A 16,249-nucleotide genomic window follows, 5' to 3' on the forward strand; every position below is an offset into this window, starting at 1 on the left:
GGCCGGACTAAAGTTAAAAATAAAATAAAATAAGAAATTCCTCTGTACACGGCACATATCCTATACTGCTCCTCCATCATTGATTATTTCCTATACTGCACCCCCATCATGAATTATTTCCTATACTGCACCCCCATCATTACTTATTTCCTATACTGCTCCTCCATCATTGATTATTTCCTACACTGCTCCTCCATCATTAATTATTTCCCATACTGCCCCTCCATCATTAATTATTCCCTATACTGCCCCTCCATCATTAATTATTCCCTATACTGCTCCTCCATCATTAATTATTCCCTATACTGCCCTCCATCATTAATTATTCCCTATACTGCCCCCTCCACCATTAATTATTCCCTATACTGCTCCTCCATCATTAATTATTCCCTATACTGCCCCTCCATCATTAATTATTCCCTATACTGCCCCTCCATCATTAATTATTCCCTATACTGCCCCTCCATCATTAATTGTTCCCTATACTGCCCCCTCCACCATTAATTATTCCCTATACTGCTCCTCCATCATTAATTATTCCCTATACTGCCCCTCCATCATTAATTATTCCCTATACTGCTCCTCCATCATTAATTATTCCCTATACTGCCCCTCCATCATTAATTATTTCCTATACTGCTCCTCCATCATTAATTATTCACTATACTGCCCCTCCATCATTAATTATTCCCTATACTGCCCCTCCATCATTAATTATTCCCTATACTGCTCCTCCATCATTAATTATTCCCTATACTGCCCTCCATCATTAATTGTTCCCTATACTGCCCCCTCCACCATTAATTATTCCCTATACTGCTCCTCCATCATTAATTATTCCCTATACTGCCCCTCCATCATTAATTATTCCCTATACTGCCCCTCCATTATTAATTATTCCCTGTACTACCCCTCCATCGTTAATTGTTCCCTATACTGCCCCCTCCACCGTTAATTATTCCCTATACTGCTCCTCCATCATTAATTATTCCCTATACTGCCCCTCCATCATTAATTATTCCCTATACTGCCCCTCCATTATTAATTATTCCCTGTACTACCCCTCCATCGTTAATTGTTCCCTATACTGCCCCCTCCACCGTTAATTATTCCCTATACTGCTCCTCCATCATTAATTATTCCCTATACTGCCCCTCCATCATTAATTATTCCCTGTACTGCCCCTCCATCATTAATTATTCCCTATACTGCTCCTCCACCATTAATTATTTTTTTATATCAGGGCCCCCCGACCGGCAAAATATATTTACTGCTGGTTAAAAAAAAAATCCTGTACTCACCTCTGGCAGCGTTTCCCGTGTCTTCTTTCTTCGGGCTGCTGTCGGCCGGGAACGGTGCGCGGCCGAGTGATGACGTCATCACGTGGCCGCGCATCCAGGTTCAAGTAGCGATGTGCGCCGGGGTAGTTTTCCGGCCACATTGCTCCACATGTAATAATAGTGCTCGGGCGGGCGCATCGGCCGCGTCGAGCACTATTCAGTGACGGCCAGGAGCTTCCTGTCCGGACGGACGGAGACTCCTGCCCGACTGCCGGGGGTCTCAGCAGGAGCCGCTGGCGCTCCAAGCGCTGGATGCGGCGGGGGCCGGATAAACTACGGGCCGTAGTTTGGGGACCACTGGTCAAAGACATCATGCACAGGTCAGTGTGTGACAGGACACATCTATCAGGACTTGTATGGCAGCTTTGTGACATACAAGCCCTGAAATAATCGCAATGTCTTGCGAACCGCAAGACATTGCGATTATTTTGCCCTTCTCCACACCGAGAGGGATATAGCCATCAGTGAGCCATTAACCCCTAGGCGCACCTGGACGTTATACTACGTCGCTGCGGCTAGATACTTAGCGCACCGGGAGGTAGTATAGCGTCCTGCTTCTGGCACTGGCTCACGAACAGAGCCGGCACCAGAAGTAGCGACTATCAGCTGTCAATCACTGCTGACACGCGCTCTAACACCTGCGAACGGAGCCGACTCCGATCGCGGGGTTTAACCCCTTACACGCCGCGGTCAAGCAAGACCACGGCATGTAAGGGTGTTCCTCTTCTGGGCAGCCCTGTGGTCTGCCAAGTGCCCTGGGGCTGCACAATCTCACTGGAAGTTAGATCCCTTCCGGGTCTGACCGTAAACTGTCCGCGCATGCGTCTGCACCACCAGACATTGTACACTGCTCTACAATGAAATAGTATTGTAGAGCAGTGTATTGGACTTGAACCAGCGATCAGAGAATCGCTGGTTCAAGTTCAAGTATGGAAAAGGAAAAACATGTAAAAACACTAAACACTACACATTAGAATAAATAAAAAATAAATACTTAAAAATATAAGCCCCTAAAATGCCACTTTCCCATTAAAACACTTAATAAAGTATAAAACACACAAAAACACAACCCCCCCCCCCCACATATTTGGTATTGCCGCGTCCATAACAATCTGTATAATAAAAAAGAATAGTTACTGGACCTGCACAGTAAACGCCAGAGAAAAAAAAACCAAAATACTTTCCGAAAAATGAAATACCTTTAAAAAAATTCTTTAAAAAGTGATAAAAAAAATGTTCTGCACTCTAAAATAAGCCCACTAAAAAAGAACAACTCTTCTCGCAAAAAATAAGCCCCTAACCAGATTTGTCAGCCGAAAAATAAAAAAGTTCTGCATATGAAAAGACGGTGATGCTAAAATGTACAAGATTTTCTCCAAATTGGACTACAGGAGGAGGATGGAGGACAGGTGAATGGAGAAGGATGGAGGACAGGAGGCTACAGGAGGAGGATGGAGGACGGGAGGCTACAGGAGGAGGATGGAGGACAGGAGACTACAGGAGGAGGATGGAGGACAGGAGACTACAGGAGGAGGATGGAGGACAGGAGATTACAGGAGGAGGACAGGAGACTACAGGAGGAGGCTGGAGGACAGGAGACTACAGGAGGAGGCTAGAGGACAGGAGATTACAGAAGGAGGCTGGAGGACAGGAGACTACAGGAGGAGGATGGAGGACAGGAGATTACAGAAGGAGGACAGGAGACTACAGGAGGAGGCTGGAGGACAGGAGACTACAGGAGGAGGCTAGAGGACAGGAGATTACAGGAGGAGGCTGGAGGACAGGAAACTACAGGAGGAGGCTGGAGGACAGGAGACTACAGGAGGAGGATGGAGGACGGGAGGCCACAGGAGGAGGATGGAGGACAGGTGAATGGAGGAGGCTGGAGGTCAGGAGGCTACAGGAGGAGGATGGAGGACAGGAGACTACAGGAGGAGGATGGAGGACAGGAGACTACAGGAGGAGGCTGGAGGACAGGAGACTACAGGAGGAGGCTGGAGAACAGGAGACTACAGGAGGAGGCTGCAGGACAGGAGACTACAGGAGGAAGCTGGAGGACAGGAGGAGGTTGGAGGACAGGAGGAGGATGGAGGACAGGAGACTACAGGAGGAGGCTGGAGGACAGGAGACTACAGGAGGAGGCTGGAGGACTGGAGACCACAAGAGGAGGCTGGAGGACAGGAGACTACAGAAGCAGGACAGGAGACTACAGGAGGAGGCTGGAGGACAGGAGACTACAGGAGGAGGCTGGAGGACAGGGGGCCACAGGAGGAGGCTGGAGGACAGGAGGAGGATGGAGGAGGATAGAGGACAGGAGGCCACAGGAGGAGGATGGAGGACAGGAGGCCACAGGAGGAGGCTGGAGGACAGGAGGCTACAGAAGGAGGCTGGAGGACAGGAGGCTACAGGAGGAGGCTGAAGGACAGGAGACTACAGGAGGAGGCTGAAGGACAGGAGACCACAGGAGGAGGCTGGAGGACAGGAGACTACAGGAGGAGACTGGAGGACAGGAGGCCACAGGAGGAGGCTGGAGGACAGGAGGCTACAGAAGGAGGCTGGAGGACAGGAGGCTACAGAAGGAGGCTGGATGACAGGAGGCTACAGGAGGAGGATGGAGCACAGGAGGAGACTGGAGGACAGGAGATTACAGGAGGAGGCTGGAGGATAGGAGACTACAGGAGGAGGCTGGAGGACAGGAGACTACAGGAGGAGGATGGAGGACAGGAGGAGGCTACAGGAGGAGGCTGGAGGACAGGAGGCTACAGGAGGAGGATGGAGGACAGGAGGAGGCTGGAGGACAGGAGACTACAGGAGGAGGCTGGAGGACAGGAGACTACAAGAGGAGGCTGGAAGACAGGAGACTACAGGAGGAGGCTGGAGGACAGGAGACTACAGGAGGAGGCTGGAGGACAGGAGACTACAGGAGGAGGCTGGAGGATAGGAGACTACAGGAGGAAGCTGGAGGACAGGAGGATGTTGGAGGACAGGAGACTACAGGAGGAGGATGGAGGACAGGAGACTACAGGAGGATGCTGGAGGACAGGAGGCCACAGGAGGAGGATGGAGAACAGGAGGCTACAGGAGGAGGCTGGAGGACAGGAGACTACAGGAGAAGGCTGGAGGACAGGAGGCTACAGAAGGAGGCTGGAGGACAGGAGGGCTACAAGAGGAGGATGGAGTACAGGAGGCTACAGGAGGAGGCTGGAGGACAGGAGACTACAGGAGGAGGCTGGAGGACAGGAGACCACAAGAGGAGGCTGGAGGACAGGAGATTACAGGAGGAGGACAGGAGACTACAGGAGGAGGCTGGAGGACAGGAGACTACAGGAGGAGGCTGGAGGACAGGGGGCCACAGGAGGAGGCTGGAGGACAGGAGGAGGATGGAGGAGGATAGAGGACAGGAGGCCACAGGAGGAGGCTGGAGGACAGGAGGCCACAGGAGGAGGCTGGAGGACAGGAGGCTACAGAAGGAGGCTGGAGGACAGGAGGCTACAGGAGGAGGCTGAAGGACAGGAGACTACAGGAGGAGGCTGAAGGACAGGAGACTACAGGAGGAGGCTGGAGGACAGGAGACTACAGGAGGAGACTGGAGGACAGGAGGCCACAGGAGGAGGCTGGAGGACAGGAGGCTACAGGAGGAAGCTGGAGGACAGGAGGAGGTTGGAGGACAGGAGACTACAGGAGGAGGCTGGAGGACAGGAGACTACAGGAGGAGGCTGGAGGACAGGTGAATGGAGGAGGCTGGAGGTCAGGAGGCTACAGGAGGAGGATGGAGGACAGGAGACTACAGGAGGAGGATAGAGGACAGGAGACTACAGGAGGAGGCTGGAGGACAGGAGACTACAGGAGGAGGCTGGAGGACAGGAGACTACAGGAGGAGGCTGGAGGACAGGAGACTACAGGAGGAAGCTGGAGGACAGGAGGAGGTTGGAGGACAGGAGACTACAGGAGGAGGATGGAGGACAGGAGACTACAGGAGGAGGCTGGAGGACAGGAGGCCACAGGAGGAGGATGGAGAACAGGAGGCTGGAGGACAGGAGACTACAGGAGAAGGCTGGAGGACAGGAGGCTACAGAAGGAGGCTGGAGGACAGGAGGGCTACAGGAGGAGGATGGAGTACAGGAGGCTACAGGAGGAGGCTGGAGGACAGGAGACTACAGGAGGAGGCTGGAGGACTGGAGACCACAAGAGGAGGCTGGAGGACAGGAGACTACAGAAGCAGGACAGGAGACTACAGGAGGAGGCTGGAGGACAGGAGACTACAGGAGGAGGCTGGAGGACAGGGGGCCACAGGAGGAGGCTGGAGGACAGGAGGAGGATGGAGGAGGATAGAGGACAGGAGGCCACAGGAGGAGGATGGAGGACAGGAGGCCACAGGAGGAGGCTGGAGGACAGGAGGCTACAGAAGGAGGCTGGAGGACAGGAGGCTACAGGAGGAGGCTGAAGGACAGGAGACTACAGGAGGAGGCTGAAGGACAGGAGACCACAGGAGGAGGCTGGAGGACAGGAGACTACAGGAGGAGACTGGAGGACAGGAGGCCACAGGAGGAGGCTGGAGGACAGGAGGCTACAGAAGGAGGCTGGAGGACAGGAGGCTACAGAAGGAGGCTGGATGACAGGAGGCTACAGGAGGAGGATGGAGCACAGGAGGAGACTGGAGGACAGGAGATTACAGGAGGAGGCTGGAGGATAGGAGACTACAGGAGGAGGCTGGAGGACAGGAGACTACAGGAGGAGGATGGAGGACAGGAGGAGGCTACAGGAGGAGGCTGGAGGACAGGAGGCTACAGGAGGAGGATGGAGGACAGGAGGAGGCTGGAGGACAGGAGACTACAGGAGGAGGCTGGAGGACAGGAGACTACAAGAGGAGGCTGGAAGACAGGAGACTACAGGAGGAGGCTGGAGGACAGGAGACTACAGGAGGAGGCTGGAGGACAGGAGACTACAGGAGGAGGCTGGAGGATAGGAGACTACAGGAGGAAGCTGGAGGACAGGAGGAGGTTGGAGGACAGGAGACTACAGGAGGAGGATGGAGGACAGGAGACTACAGGAGGATGCTGGAGGACAGGAGGCCACAGGAGGAGGATGGAGAACAGGATGCTAAAGGAGGAGGCTGGAGGACAGGAGACTACAGGAGAAGGCTGGAGGACAGGAGGCTACAGAAGGAGGCTGGAGGACAGGAGGGCTACAGGAGGAGGATGGAGTACAGGAGGCTACAGGAGGAGGCTGGAGGACAGGAGACTACAGGAGGAGGCTGGAGGACAGGAGACCACAAGGGGAGGCTGGAGGACAGGAGATTACAGGAGGAGGACAGGAGACTACAGGAGGAGGCTGGAGGACAGGAGACTACAGGAGGAGGCTGGAGGACAGGGGGCCACAGGAGGAGGCTGGAGGACAGGAGGAGGATGGAGGAGGATAGAGGACAGGAGGCCACAGGAGAAGGCTGGAGGACAGGAGGCCACAGGAGGAGGCTGGAGGACAGGAGGCTACAGAAGGAGGCTGGAGGACAGGATGCTACAGGAGGAGGCTGAAGGACAGGAGACTACAGGAGGAGGCTGAAGGACAGGAGACTACAGGAGGAGGCTGGAGGACAGGAGACTACAGGAGGAGACTGGAGGACAGGAGGCCACAGGAGGAGGCTGGAGGACAGGAGGCTACAGAAGGAGGCTGGAGGACAGGAGGCTACAGGAGGAGGATGGAGCACAGGAGGAGACTGGAGGACAGGAGATTACAGGAGGAGGCTGGAGGATAGGAGACTACAGGAGGAGGCTGGAGGACAGGAGACTACAGGAGGAGGATGGAGGACAGGAGGAGGCTACAGGAGGAGGCTGGAGGACAGGAGGCTACAGGAGGAGGATGGAGGACAAGAGGAGGCTGGAAGACAGGAGACTACAGGAGGAGGCTGGAGGACAGGAGACTACAGGAGGAGGCTGGAAGACAGGAGACTACATGAGGAGGCTGGAGGACAGGAGACTACAGGAGGAGGCTGGAAGACAGGAGACTACAGGAGAAGGATGGAGGAAAGGAGGCCACAGAATGAGGAGGACAGAGAACAGGGACCACGCCATGTGAGGAGGGGAAGGGGTGGGAGTACAGATAGATTTATGTGTAAGTTTGGGGAGATAAATAAAAGTGCAAAACCAAATGTAAAGGCAGAATAAAATTAAAGAAGGGGTTTTATATGTTTCACATGTTGCATTAGGGGATATTATACTGGTCCACGGGAAGGGGGGGGGGCCAAATTGAGGGGCGTTGTACCATGTGGGGACCATCAAGTTCGATATTATACAATATCTGTGGGTGGGACATAGGACTGACAGACCCTCCTGACCGCTGTAAGGGAGATCGGGTGATGCCATGATATAGAGCTGCACCCGGTCTCCCAGAGGGGAGAGGCCCCATACTGCTCTCTTCCTACAGGTACAGGACCTGCGGTGATGTCAGGATCATGTGATTGATCACATGCTTCTTACATCACCACAGGTCTTATACTGCCATGCTGCGCTGGGACAGGGTATGCATAGCTCCCAACCGTCCCGATTTTGACGGGACTTTCCCGTTTTTCTTACCTCTGCCCCACGTCACGGGCAGCTATGAGATTGTCACGGATTTCCCCCCCAGGTCCCGCTGTGTCCCGGCGCTGTGTCCCCACAGTAAATACTTTGAAAGTCTGAACTCACAGTACAGAATGGCTTCTACAGACATCGGGAGGGAATCCTTTTCAGAGAAGTGTCGGGCTTAGCGGAGAGCAGGGACCACGTCATCAGGTTCATATCACCATCTGTCCATATATGGTCACTGCATCTCCTAGGCTTCCCCAGAGAAGACATCGGGCAGGGAATCCTTTTCAGAGAAGTGTCGGTTTAGCAGAGAGAGCAGGGACCACGTCATCATCTCAGATCAGCATCTGTCCATATATGGTCTCCAGGGCTTCCCCAGACACAAGCTATTTATTTAACCCCTTAAGGACGGAGGGTTTTTCGGCTCATTTCTCGCTCTCCAACTTCAAAAATCCATAACTTTTTCATTTTTCCGTGTACAGACCTGTGTGAGGGCTTATTTTGTGCGTAACAAATTTTACTTTCCCGTAATGTTATTTATTTTAACATGCCGTGTACTGCGAAGCTGAAAAAAAATTCCAAATGTGGAAAAATTGAAAAAAAACTTCACGTTCTTGTGGGCTCAGTTTTTACGACTTTCACTCTTCGCTCCAAATAACACACCTACTTTATTCTTTGGTTTGGTGCGATCGCGGTGATACCAAATTTATATAGGTTTTATTGTGTTTTAATACATTTTCAAAAATTAAACGAATGTGTACAAAAAAGAAAAAAAAAATTTTGCCATCTTCTGACGCTAATAACTTTTTCATACTTTGGCGCACGGAGATGTGTGAGGGGTCATTTTTTGCGAAATGAGGCGACGTTTTCATTGCTACCATTTTGAGGTCTGTGCAACATTTTGATCATTTTTTATTTCATTTTTTATGTTATGTAAAAAGGTGTAAAAGTCGCATTTCGGACATTTGGGCGCCATTTCCCGCCTCGGAGGTCACCGCCGCCTGTAACCGTTTTTATATTTTGATAGATCGGGCATTTTGGGACGCGTGCCGCCATTTTGTCCCTCTTTCTCTTTCACAAATGTTGGGAGGTATGGGTATGAAGAAGGGGAATGGGGGAAGTGTGTGTGTGTGTGTGGCTCTGTATGTGTAGCTGTGCTGTGTGTGTGGTTCTGTGTGTGTAGCAAAGCTGTGTGTGTGGTTCTGTGTGTGTAACTGAGCTGTGTGTGCAAATGTATATCTGTGTGTGCTGTGCTTTAGTGCGACCAACAGGGACATTTTAATTGGTGTAAAATGTGTAGCTGAGCTGTGTGTGTGGTTCTGTGTGTGTAGCAAAGCTGTGTGTGTGGTTCTGTGTGTGTAGCTGAGCTGTGTGTGTGTGTGTGTGTGTGGTTCTGTGTGTGTAACTGAGCTGTGTGTGCAAATGTATGTCTGTGTGTGCTGTGCTTTACTGCGACCAACAGGGATATTTTAATTGGTGTAAAATGTGTAGCTGGGCTGTGTGTGTGGTTCTGTGTGTGTAGCAGGGCTGTGTGTGTGTGGTTCTGTGTGTGTAGCTGAACTGTGTGTGTGGTTCTGTGTGTGTAGCTGTGCTATGTGTGTGTGTGGCTCTGTGTGTGTAGCTGAGCTGTGTGTGCAAATGTATGTCTGTGTGTGCTGTGCTTTAGTGCGACCAACAGGGATATTTTAGTTGGTGTAAAATATATTTTTCCTTTTTTTGGAAGCCTAAATCTGGGGTGCGTCCTATAGTAAGAAACGTCTCATAGTCCAAAAGATACGGTATTGAAGCTAGATTTCTAAAAATAACAATGAGGGGAATTTAATATAGTTTACCAACCCTATTCTGGGATAAACACACGACAATCTGGACCTTCCACCTGATTTATCATCGCCATGCATCAAAAATAAAAAAAAGTACTGCAGTGTGCCAAATAAATTACATCTGGGCAGGGATCAGTGAGCATGGTGGACGGGAGGAAGATCATGTACTCTTTAAGTCAGTGAGATGGCGCAGACGTCCAGGAGGACATGGAAGAAAGAAAAAGGACCAGGGACAGCAGGGCCGTGCAGATGGATCGAGACAATGAGGGAAAATTCTTAATGAAGGTAGGTTGGACAAATGTATACAGTATCAGCCTACCCCAAAAGTTAATTTAAAGTGGATAATCCCTTTAATAAACCCAGTTTAGAAAAAGTAAGATTAGATGACCTGCTGCCTGAATTATGTTGTCAATCACTTTTCGTGGAACAGCCTCATCACTGATAAACCTCACAGATCTTCTTTGGTTGAGCAATTCATAAAATTCCTTTGATCTTTTTAACATTTCCTCTTCAGAGTAACGTCTTGGACTAAAGGAAACATGTAAAATATTTTCTTCATCCATATCTGGCCACTCATCTTTTTCTTCTGTAAAACAAATGTGATAAAGATGTATGACATGTAATGGAAGCAGGACAAAAATCTTTTATGTATTTGATTTTAAGAATTATTTCCCCCAGTAGAAGGTTTTTGCCCTCTTAGGCATGGTTGTGGTGATTGGAACTATGGTTTTTTGAAATGCATCCAGACCGAAGTCAACCCCAGAGACTACACAGAGGATTCTGTCAGGGTGCAAGATAAGTTATAACACACAATTATATTGTAATGCAAATGCTTAGGCAAAACAGAAATATTGTGGGTACATACTACAGGTGATTACGTAATAATGGATGACTCCTAGGAAATCCCCATATTTTGGAGTGTTATCCCTACTGTCCCTTAAAATTATTTTGTTAAAACCCACTAGAGATCTCTAAATATTCCGACCCTTAGACTTATGCAAAAGGTATGGGATACGTATAAACGCTTAATGGCAGTGGGTCCTTGGACTAAGTTTACGCCCTTGTGGAACAACCCATATTTGGGAGAGGTGTACATGCTGGAAGACATGCAAAGATGGAGGAGAAAGGGGGTTGTATACTTATATCAACTGTATGAAGCTGAGGTGCTTAAGTCATTTCAGCAATTGACGGAGGAATTTGGGGTTAGTAGGGCTATGTTTTTTCAATTTTTGCAAATCAGACATGCGATCCAGGCACAATTTGGGGATCAGGATATAGAGGTTATGCATGTATCAAGCATATCTGATAATGTTATGGTATAATACTTTGCGGAATATGTAAATGTATATGCTTTATTCTGTGATTCAAAGCATAAATAAACGTTTTCTGGTTAAAAAAAAAGATCTCTAAATATTGACAACACTTGTTACTGTTAGATTTCACCACTAGAGGTCCTTATAAGCTTATTTATTCAGACCAGAGGCAATACTCTCCTTGTGGTTACAGAATTGGTGCTTAGCGAGGTTATCTTAATTCTGAACAAGGTTAAAGGAAATTTACTCTTGGGTAGACATGATTTGGTCTAAATTCCCCCAAATGGTTTTCTGGCCTGGCACAACCCCCCCCCTCCTCTCTCCCCAATGTCCCCGTCTTTCTCTCCTAGTGGTCTGTCTAATCGTCGGTTTGTGTCTACTAGTTAGATAGTAGGATACATCACCTGTGGCACTTAGCAACATAGCTTGGCCAGAATGTTTTAGGCCTATGCAATATCGATGACGAGCAACAAAACTGGAAGAAGCCTTTGGGCAATAACGCAAATGATCGCATACTCCAAAGTACTTTATAAACAAACTCGTCAGAACAAAATCCCCATATGGAGTTCACCCTGTCTCACTAAAGGGAACAGAGTGTTAAAATACATCATAGCAACTATACAGGGAGAAAGCGCCAGGGGAGCTTTCGATTAGCACATACTCAGTTTTGTACATACCGTGAAGGTCACAGGAAAAATTATATAACCGATTGTCTACCTGAATTTTCTTGTACATTGTATACACTGTTCTGGTACTATCTTTTCTATGTTCTGTTATTGCAATATGATGTTTGTAATGTTATTCGTTTAAATCTAAAATCCAATAAAAATGATTGAACATAAATTCCCCCTAATGGTTGGCCTTTTCCTTTTGCTTCAGGAACATATCTTCATTAGTCCTGAAACAACTGTATATCGAAAAAAGTCAGGAATTTCAGAAAACTCTTTAAATAAGCAGTAAAAATCATAAACATGTTAGATATCACTGCTTCCAAAAATGTGCGATCTGTCAAAATATAATAATGGTTATTCCCGACTTTTTTTGTACAGGTGTTTTTAATTTTTGTAAATGTATGAAAACATTATAAAAATTATATAAATTTGGTATCCTTGTGATCGCACTGACCCAAATAATAAAGTAGACATGTCATTTGGGGCGCACATTGAAAGCCGTAAATTCCAAGCCCACAAGAAAATGGCACAAATGCATTTTTTCACATATTTCACTGCATTTGTTTTTTTTTTGGTTTTCCAGTATATGGCATGGAATATTAAATACCAACATTATAAAGTGCAATTTGTTACACAGAAAACAAGCCCACACAAAGCTCTTTACATGGAAAATAAAAAAGTTAAGGATTTTTGAAGGTGCGGAGGGAAAAATGAAAACTAAAATGGCCTGGTCATTAAGGGGTTAAATCATCCCTTATACATTAAGGTGTTGATAGCCTTTACCCAAATTTATATCCTTTTTTATGCTTTAAAAGAGACCTACGGTACCTAACACGGTAGATCCAATAGTAGATTGCTGCTCCAACCCTCGTCCCCAGAGTATCAATTCAGTCTAAGTAGATAAATCTTGTTTTAAGCAAATTATTGGCAGATGCTTAAATCAATGTTGCCTTATATCCCATCTTTAGTGCGCATTCTGATGCAGAGTGCAGACTCGTCAGTTATTTGTATGCGCTATGCAGAGCCACACATAGCTGTGCGACCTCGGTGCCAGAGCTACTGCACGTGCGCACATCTGCTGCTTCACAGTGAGTGCACACAGATGCAAGAGGAAGCGCATTGACTATAGCATTGATTTAGGCTACTGGGGCTGGAGTAGCCTTTACTTCCGCTTCACAGAAAGGCTACTTCACGGCCCAGTATCCTCTGCTAATATTTGCATAAGACAAAGATAAATATTCTTTCTCTGATGACAAGGGTTGGAGCAACAACCTACCATTGTATAAACCTTATTAGGTAGATCTGTGATGGTAGGTTTCCTTTAATGTCTTTAGCAAAGTTCTATATAAAAAGAAAAAAAAATAATAAAAAAGCACATTTATTTTTATTTATATACTAAAATAGAAACCTCATGACACATGTTACTGTATTTTTATATAATCATATAGTTCGTATATGATTCATATCATGAATTGTGATGCACGGTCTTCATGAATGTAGTATTCCCTACACTGCCCTGGAAGTTTGCACTTTTTTTATGCTGCAGAATTGTGGTGCAGACACAACTAAGCAGTAACAGCCCCTTTTAGTGCACCTTTTTTTCTCTAACATTTATTTGGTGAAACTGGACAACTTTATATATATATATATATATATATATATATATATATATATATATTTTTTTTTTTTTTCTCATCAGCCCCTGCTCTTTTTTGCGCAATGGAACGTAATCACAAATTAATTTATATGAGTTGTTAACTATTAAGCAATGTCTTAATATCTAGAACAAAGTGCTTCATTGAAGTTGATTTTTAACTTTAAAATTTATTTTTTTTATAAGAGGAAAAACTTATGATCTAAATATGTAGCTGCATTATATATTATATAGTCTCCATATTGTATGAGAAAATGTTATTTTTTTTTACACTACACATAACTGATTATTCAATATTCTCCCTGAGGGAGAGTGCTCTTGCACAGTGTAATCCCTATGAAGCTACAGCATAAGAGAGGCTCCGGAAACAACCCCGAGAGCCCTTGTGACTCATTAGCATAATTCCAAAAGTTGATTTTAGAAGGAAGGAGGCCATGGATAATAAATATAAGAAGATAACCACGATCACAGTGCCTGGATCTATGATCAAGTATCCCTGGTTTATCATGATTAATTTAGATGGTAGATTTCCTTTAATTACAATAAATTATGATCTGAGATCAAAGAAACTGTAAATTGAGTTTGTAACAGAAATAGTAAAAACTCTTTTCAGAAGTAGAGAAATTCTAGCCCTAGGTACAAAAGTTACATTTGTCATTGTCCAAATCAAACAAGCAAATTCAGTTGACAAATCCATGGTGATGCTAAACTGGGCTGGGCAGAGTAATAATGAATGCCAAAAGATAAATGGTGAAATATTTATTCAAAAATATGATAGACTATGGCTTATGGCCTCATCAGGATCAACCCCTGGGAATGTGACCTACCACATTCACTGGTAGGTCACAGCAGAAACCCAATGCTGAGTCTCACCAATCTGCCATGGAATCAGAAGAAAAATCTTCTACAAAGAACTACAATAAGATAAACTTTAGGTTTACCCCTATGAAAAATCAGATCAGATGTTGTGAACCTGGCACTTTCCAGTGTAGTAAAGTCTCTTAAGAATCCAACCTAATTATTACAATGAAGGGACTGACACAGTTGCAAAGTGACTTAGGGAAAGAGGAAATATGGAACTGAACCAGGACCTAAGGCATTTTCCACTAGTTAAAAGAAAGATAGAGTTTTTTTAAACCCCTTCCCCCCAAAAAAATCCATCAGTGTCTATGGAGGGAAAACCTGCCAATAACAGCTTCAACTGATACTTGTCATAATCAAATTCGTTTACCTGTCAGATGCCGCGCTAGAACCCAGCTACAATACCTAAACAGTGGCAGTGCCACCACCTAGTGAGCACTGCAATCATACTGACTACTGCGATCATACTGACTTTACTGAGATCATGATAAACCAGGCACCATGAGAATGATATTACTCTTATATTTGTTATCCTTGGCCTCCTTCCTTCTAAAATCAACTTTTAAAATTATACTTCCCTGTTTCCCTGAAAATAAGACACCTCCCAAAAATAAGACCTAGTGCAATTTTTTTCAAGCTTAGAAATATAAGGCTTCCCCTGAAAATAAGAACTGGCAGACATTGCTACAGTTCCCTCCATGCCTTGCATTAGGGTTTGTAGATCCTGCAAAATGTGGACATGGGTGAAAAATAAATGAGCCCTCCATGCTCTGGCTTCAGAGGCTGTTACACTTTCTCCCCTCCACCTATACACTTTCTCCCCTTTCACCCAGCACTTCACACCTCTCCTGTGGCTATAATCTTACAAAGTGGAAGGGGGAAGTGCTCCAGCACACCGGAACAGCCTGTGAAGTTATAGCACAAGTGCTCTGGTGACACCTCCCAGCCAGAGAGCCCTTCTGGCTCACAGTCATGGTGCCTGAACTTATATTAATTGGTTTATTTTGCTTGATTTTAATAGTAGATTTCCATTAAACATGACATGAATTGCTATAGCTTTCATGGATACCTATATTTAAAAAACACTTGATTTGGTTTTTTTTTTTGATCTGCTGACGTTGAGAGAAACATGCTGCTGAAAATTACCTGAAAGAAATTTGACAGTGTTTTCCATCCCTTGTAACCAACTATAATTATTCTCATCTAAAGCTTAACATAGCATATCACGCAATATACTAAACCTAATGCCAATATAACAACAGGATCCCACATTGCTGTTTCTTACCATCCTCCTCTGCTAGGAGCTCAGTGCTATCCTGTAAATCTTCATCAACCCATGGACGAGATTCTGTTTTGGTTTCACCTTTTTCTTTCTTCCCTTCTGATTTCTTCATATTTTGCAAAATAATAACTATAAGCACACATATTACAGCAAGATAAAATGGGCTTAGAAATGAGAAAATAGCCATGAATTCCTCCTTGTCGCACACAGAGACAACTAGATCTCTACTGCTCAGTTACGTTATAGTGTGAGGGAGAGGTGGAATATTGCCCAGATTTCACAATATGCTGAGCTTGGTGGAGCATGAGACATTGAACTCTTAACTTTTTATGGCTCAACGAGAGGAATAAAGTGTTTTTTTCTGTTCATACTGACTTTTTAAAAGAGGTCGGGAACCTTAGCACAATAAAGGACACAACAACATATAACATATAGACCAAATAGTTATGGAAAGATGCTACATGTAAAAACAAAATAAAATCCAGGAATCTACCCTTTGTATCCTCACTCTTCTTGTTTTTGTACTTTTCTGTTGGTAATCCTTTCCTCCCTCTGCTGGTCAAAGTAAAACATTACATTGGAGATTTACATTTTTCACTATTTGTGTCATTGCAGCCAATTGGTAAGATCAATAAATGTACACTCTGCATCCCATCTTGACACAGAAAAAACTGACATGTAGATATTTTTGCTAATTTATTAAAAACAAAAAACTGAAACATTGTCATAAGTATTCAGACCCTTTGCT

General features: G+C 46.0%; 1 protein-coding gene across 1 annotated transcript in view; it reads right to left on the reverse strand.

Moving 5' to 3' along the window:
• The window catches only part of IYD (iodotyrosine deiodinase), a 47,841-nt gene extending 32,096 nt beyond the window's left edge, over window positions 1-15,745 (reverse strand). The window contains exons 1-2 of the mRNA XM_072140904.1: window positions 15,505-15,745; window positions 10,109-10,306 (exon numbers count right to left, since the gene is read on the reverse strand). Coding sequence (XP_071997005.1) covers window positions 10,109-10,306; window positions 15,505-15,688 — 382 coding nt within the window. The 5' untranslated portion in view covers window positions 15,689-15,745. The remainder of the gene's footprint in view (window positions 1-10,108; window positions 10,307-15,504) is intronic.
• Window positions 15,746-16,249: the final 504 nt, after the last annotated feature.

The sequence above is a fragment of the Engystomops pustulosus genome, chromosome 3 (assembly GCF_040894005.1).
Source record: "Engystomops pustulosus chromosome 3, aEngPut4.maternal, whole genome shotgun sequence".
NCBI classification, from domain to species: Eukaryota; Metazoa; Chordata; class Amphibia; order Anura; family Leptodactylidae; genus Engystomops; species Engystomops pustulosus.